Below are 3,858 nucleotides of genomic sequence, written 5' to 3'. Positions count from 1 at the left end.
GCCCCGCCCCACCTCTCCTCCCTTCCCCACCAAGCCCTTTCACACGAACTCAAGGGGAACAAGCGAGTCGTGGCCGCTCCGTCAGGGCTCCTTTCCGCCGTCGGTTCCCAAGCGCCACAGCAATTCTCTCTCGGGCCACCAGAGGGCGCAAGAGCCAGCGACGTCCAGCCTTCGAGGAGCATTTCCGTCCAGGGCCGGCAGCTGCTGGGGAGAAAGAACGAAGTGGTCCCGCCAGATGCCGGCCTGCCAGCCCCAGCGCTGCGTCTCTGAAGCCAGGCCCCCAGGGTCCGGAACAGGGGAGGGGCGGGCCCTTGCAGACTCCTCCCCCCTCTGGCTCAACCGCCCCCTCCCCACAGGTAGAAAGTGACTTGGGAGAAGTTGCCAACTTTGAAACTGGTCTATCTTGCTGCCCCTGTAATATCCGTTGGAGCTGCAACAGTCACCAGGTATTTTTTATTATTATTATTGTTGTTGTTATTATTATTAATAGAAGAGATTGGATTTATACCCTGTCCTTCACTTGGAGTCTTACAAACTCCTTTCCCTTCCCCTCCCCACAACGGACACCCTGTGAGGTAGGCGGGGCTGAGAGAGCTCTTTTGAGGACTGCCCTTGAGAGAACAGCTTTGAGAGAGAACTTGTGATTGACCCAAGGTCACCCAGCAGCTGCATGTGGAGGCGTGGGGAATAGAACCCATTTCTCCCAGATTAGTGTCCATCGCTCTTAGCCACTACACCACACTGGCTCTCAGTTAGAAACAGTTAGGTTTGAATCCAGTAGCACCTTAGAGTGGGGAATCAAACCCGGTTCTTCCAGATTAGAGTCCGCTCACCTAACCACTACACCAAGCTGGCATTATCATTATCATTATCATTATTATTATTATTCCATGCCTTTCCTCATGGTTCAAGGCGGCTTACCATAAGAGTTAAAACCATTTTCAGTTAAAATAAAAAGTAAAATGGCAAACCCTGAATCCCTCCCCTTCCTTTCCCATGGATTTATCTCCATGCTATGAAAACCTTTGACTGCCCATTTCCACCCATTAAGACCCTATTAAAGTGAGAGAAGAAGAAGAAGAGATTGGATTTATACCCCGCCCTTCACTCCCCAAAGGAGTCTCAGAGCGGCTTACAATCCCCTTTTCCCTCCCCTCCCCTCCCCTCCCCACCCCACAACAGACACCCTGTGAGGCAGGTGGGGCTGAGAGAGCTCTGACAGAACTTGTGACTGACCCAAGGTCACCCAGCAGCTGCAAGTGGAGGAGTGGGGAATCAAACCTGGTTCCCCAAGTTAGAGTCTGTGCACTTAACCACTACACCAAAGTGGTGTACATTTTTCTTCTGGCCAGCTAGCAACTGCACAGCCTCCCACCTACAATTTCCTTGCTAACAACAGTCTGGCTTTTTTGTTTTGTTTTGGGGAAATCTCTGAGAACCCGCAGCCTCCTCCCTGGTCCGAAAATACTCCTGAACAGTGTAGGGTGGTCTGTAGGCACCATTGAGCCGATTGGTTCTGATGCCCTTCCAGATGTCCTTGACAAAACAAAAACACAGTCTAGTTAGCTTTTTAAGGTGACTCAGAACTCCAACGCAACACAGCTGGCTCTCTCCGGAATGTCTTACAGTGGAAAAATCCTTCCGAGTGCCTGACCTAGATCTGTTTCCTCATGGATAAAATTATTGTTTCTGGCCTTCTCCTCCCTCTTCTTGCTGAGGCCCTTGGAAATATCTGAGATCTGCCGAGAGCTCATTCTTCTGTTCCCTGATTCTCGGTAGGTTCCCCATAACAAGTTTTCTTCTCCTTTTCCTTGCTCAAGGGGACATGGGGGGGGGAGGAATGGCAGTCATATGGCAATCCTAGGAGCCTTTCTCCTGGTTCGAAGTATCTCCTGCACCCCCAGAGGTATCTCAAAAGTATTGGTACTCTTAAGTAAAGATGGTTTTCCGGTCTGCATTTTTGCAGAAGAGGGGACTGCGGGTTCAAGGGAAGTCTAAGGGGACAAATGCAGTCTCCAGCCGATTCACACAGTCCTGTTTAGAAAGCAGCAGTCCTGGTCCAGGTGTATTTGTAGCATCATGTGAAAGCACCAGCACATGGCTGGTGGCAGCAGAACAGCTTCCTTCCCCTTGTCTCTCAAGTGACTTGAAGTAGGCTCATCAGGGGAGTGGACTGGCCTGTGGGAAGGTGGATGAGGAGGACATGGGTGTGTTTTGTTTTGTTTTCACATTTACACCCCAGATTTCTTCCTGGTGAGAGCCCAAAGAGGCTTGGAGCATCATTCTCCCTCTCCCAAATTTCTGCCTTGACAACAACTACACCCTGTAAGGTAGAACAGTTAGAAACGACAGTCATTATCATCATTGCATGGCATTGTGTGTAGTATAGCCAGAAGACCCTAAGATTGTCTGGCAGCCTTTAAGTTCCAGCTCTTCTAGCGTTATGCACCATTAGGTGGCGAGCTAAACTTGTTTATTTGGGCTGGGGGAGCTCTGGAAGAACTGTGACTGACCCAAGGCCACCCAGCTGGCTGCATGTGGAGGAGGAGTGGGGGAATCGAACCCGGTTCTCCAGACTGGCGTCCGTCGCTCTTAGCCGCTACACCACCCCGGCTCTCAGCTAGAAACAGTTCGGTTTGAGTCCAATGGCACCTTAGAGGCCAACAGGATTTTAAGAGTATATGCTAGGGTTACCATATTTTGAAAAGCAAAAAAGAGGATATATTTCTCGACTGAACAAAGTCTGAGTCCAGCAGCACCTTTAAGGCCAACAAAGTTTAATTCAAGGTATAAGCTTTTGTGTGCATGCGAAAGTGTTGGGTTTAAAAATTTGGTGTTTAGCAGATTAAATATAATTTAGCAGAGCTAGAGTAAGATAATCCAGACTCAGAGTCCATGTGTGTTTAAAATAGAAAGTTTTTAATACATTCTATGCATAGGGAAGGGTAACTGGGATGAAAATAACAACGGAACTAATCGACTACATCTTTACACTACAAAGGCAAGACTAGAAGAGAGCAATAATGGCTTCTCTTACTTCTTCTTGAGAACAGCAAACAAAGACGAAGAGAAGCCATAAAATGCTAAAATACTTTGACACTTTACTTCCCGGGCTTGAAGTCCTAAAACTTCCAATGAAACTCCTAGATCAGGGATAATTTTCCCGGGCTTGCAGTCCTAAAACAGCATTGGCTTCATGAAACACATGTGACTTCCTGTGAGTAACACAAACATTTAACCCCAGATATACTGAAGTGTTTTTAACTTGTAATCCCCAACAGAAAGCTGATACCCAGAATAAAAGTTTGTTGGTCTTAAAGGTGCCAATGGACTCAAATTTTGTTTTGCTGCTTCAGCCCGACACGGTGACCCCACCTGAGTCATATTTCCCGACTGTCTACTTCCAAGGAGTGATCACTATGACAAATCTGATTTTAAATACCCCTCCTATTTCAGCTGGGATAATTGCTACTAACTCAGAGTATTCGTAACCTTCAAACCCCAAAAGAGGACATTTTCGTCAATTTTTTTAAAAGAGCCCAAAAGAGGATGGACGCCAAAAAAAGAGGACGTGTCCTCTAAAAAGAGGACATCTGGTTGTTGTTCAGTCGCACAGTCGAGTCTGACTCTTCGCGACCCCATGGACCAGATCACACCAGGCCTTCCGGTCTTCCGCCGTCCTCTGAAGTTTGCTCAGTTTCATGTTCGTTGCATCTATGACACTGTCTAACCATCTCATCCTTTGCCGTCCCCTTCTTCTTTGACCTTCAGTCTTTCCCAGCATCAGGGTCTTTTCCAGTGAGGGCTCCCTTCTCATTGGGTGGCCAAAGTATTTGAGCTTCAGCTTCAGTCTCTGGC

At 47.9% G+C, this 3,858-nt stretch overlaps 1 protein-coding gene across 1 annotated transcript in view; it reads left to right on the top strand.

The window, feature by feature from the left end:
• Positions 1 to 270, top strand: part of SKOR1 (SKI family transcriptional corepressor 1) — a 17,624-nt gene extending 17,354 nt beyond the window's left edge. The window contains exon 10 of the mRNA XM_015414594.1: positions 35 to 270. Coding sequence (XP_015270080.1) covers positions 35 to 270 — 236 coding nt within the window. The remainder of the gene's footprint in view (positions 1 to 34) is intronic.
• Positions 271 to 3,858: the final 3,588 nt, after the last annotated feature.

Source organism: Gekko japonicus, unplaced genomic scaffold, assembly GCF_001447785.1.
Source record: "Gekko japonicus isolate JY-2015 unplaced genomic scaffold, Gekko_japonicus_V1.1 scaffold698, whole genome shotgun sequence".
Taxonomy (NCBI): domain Eukaryota; kingdom Metazoa; phylum Chordata; class Lepidosauria; order Squamata; family Gekkonidae; genus Gekko; species Gekko japonicus.
Note: the sequence above shows the minus strand (reverse complement) of the source record. Positions and strands in the feature narration are given on the sequence as shown.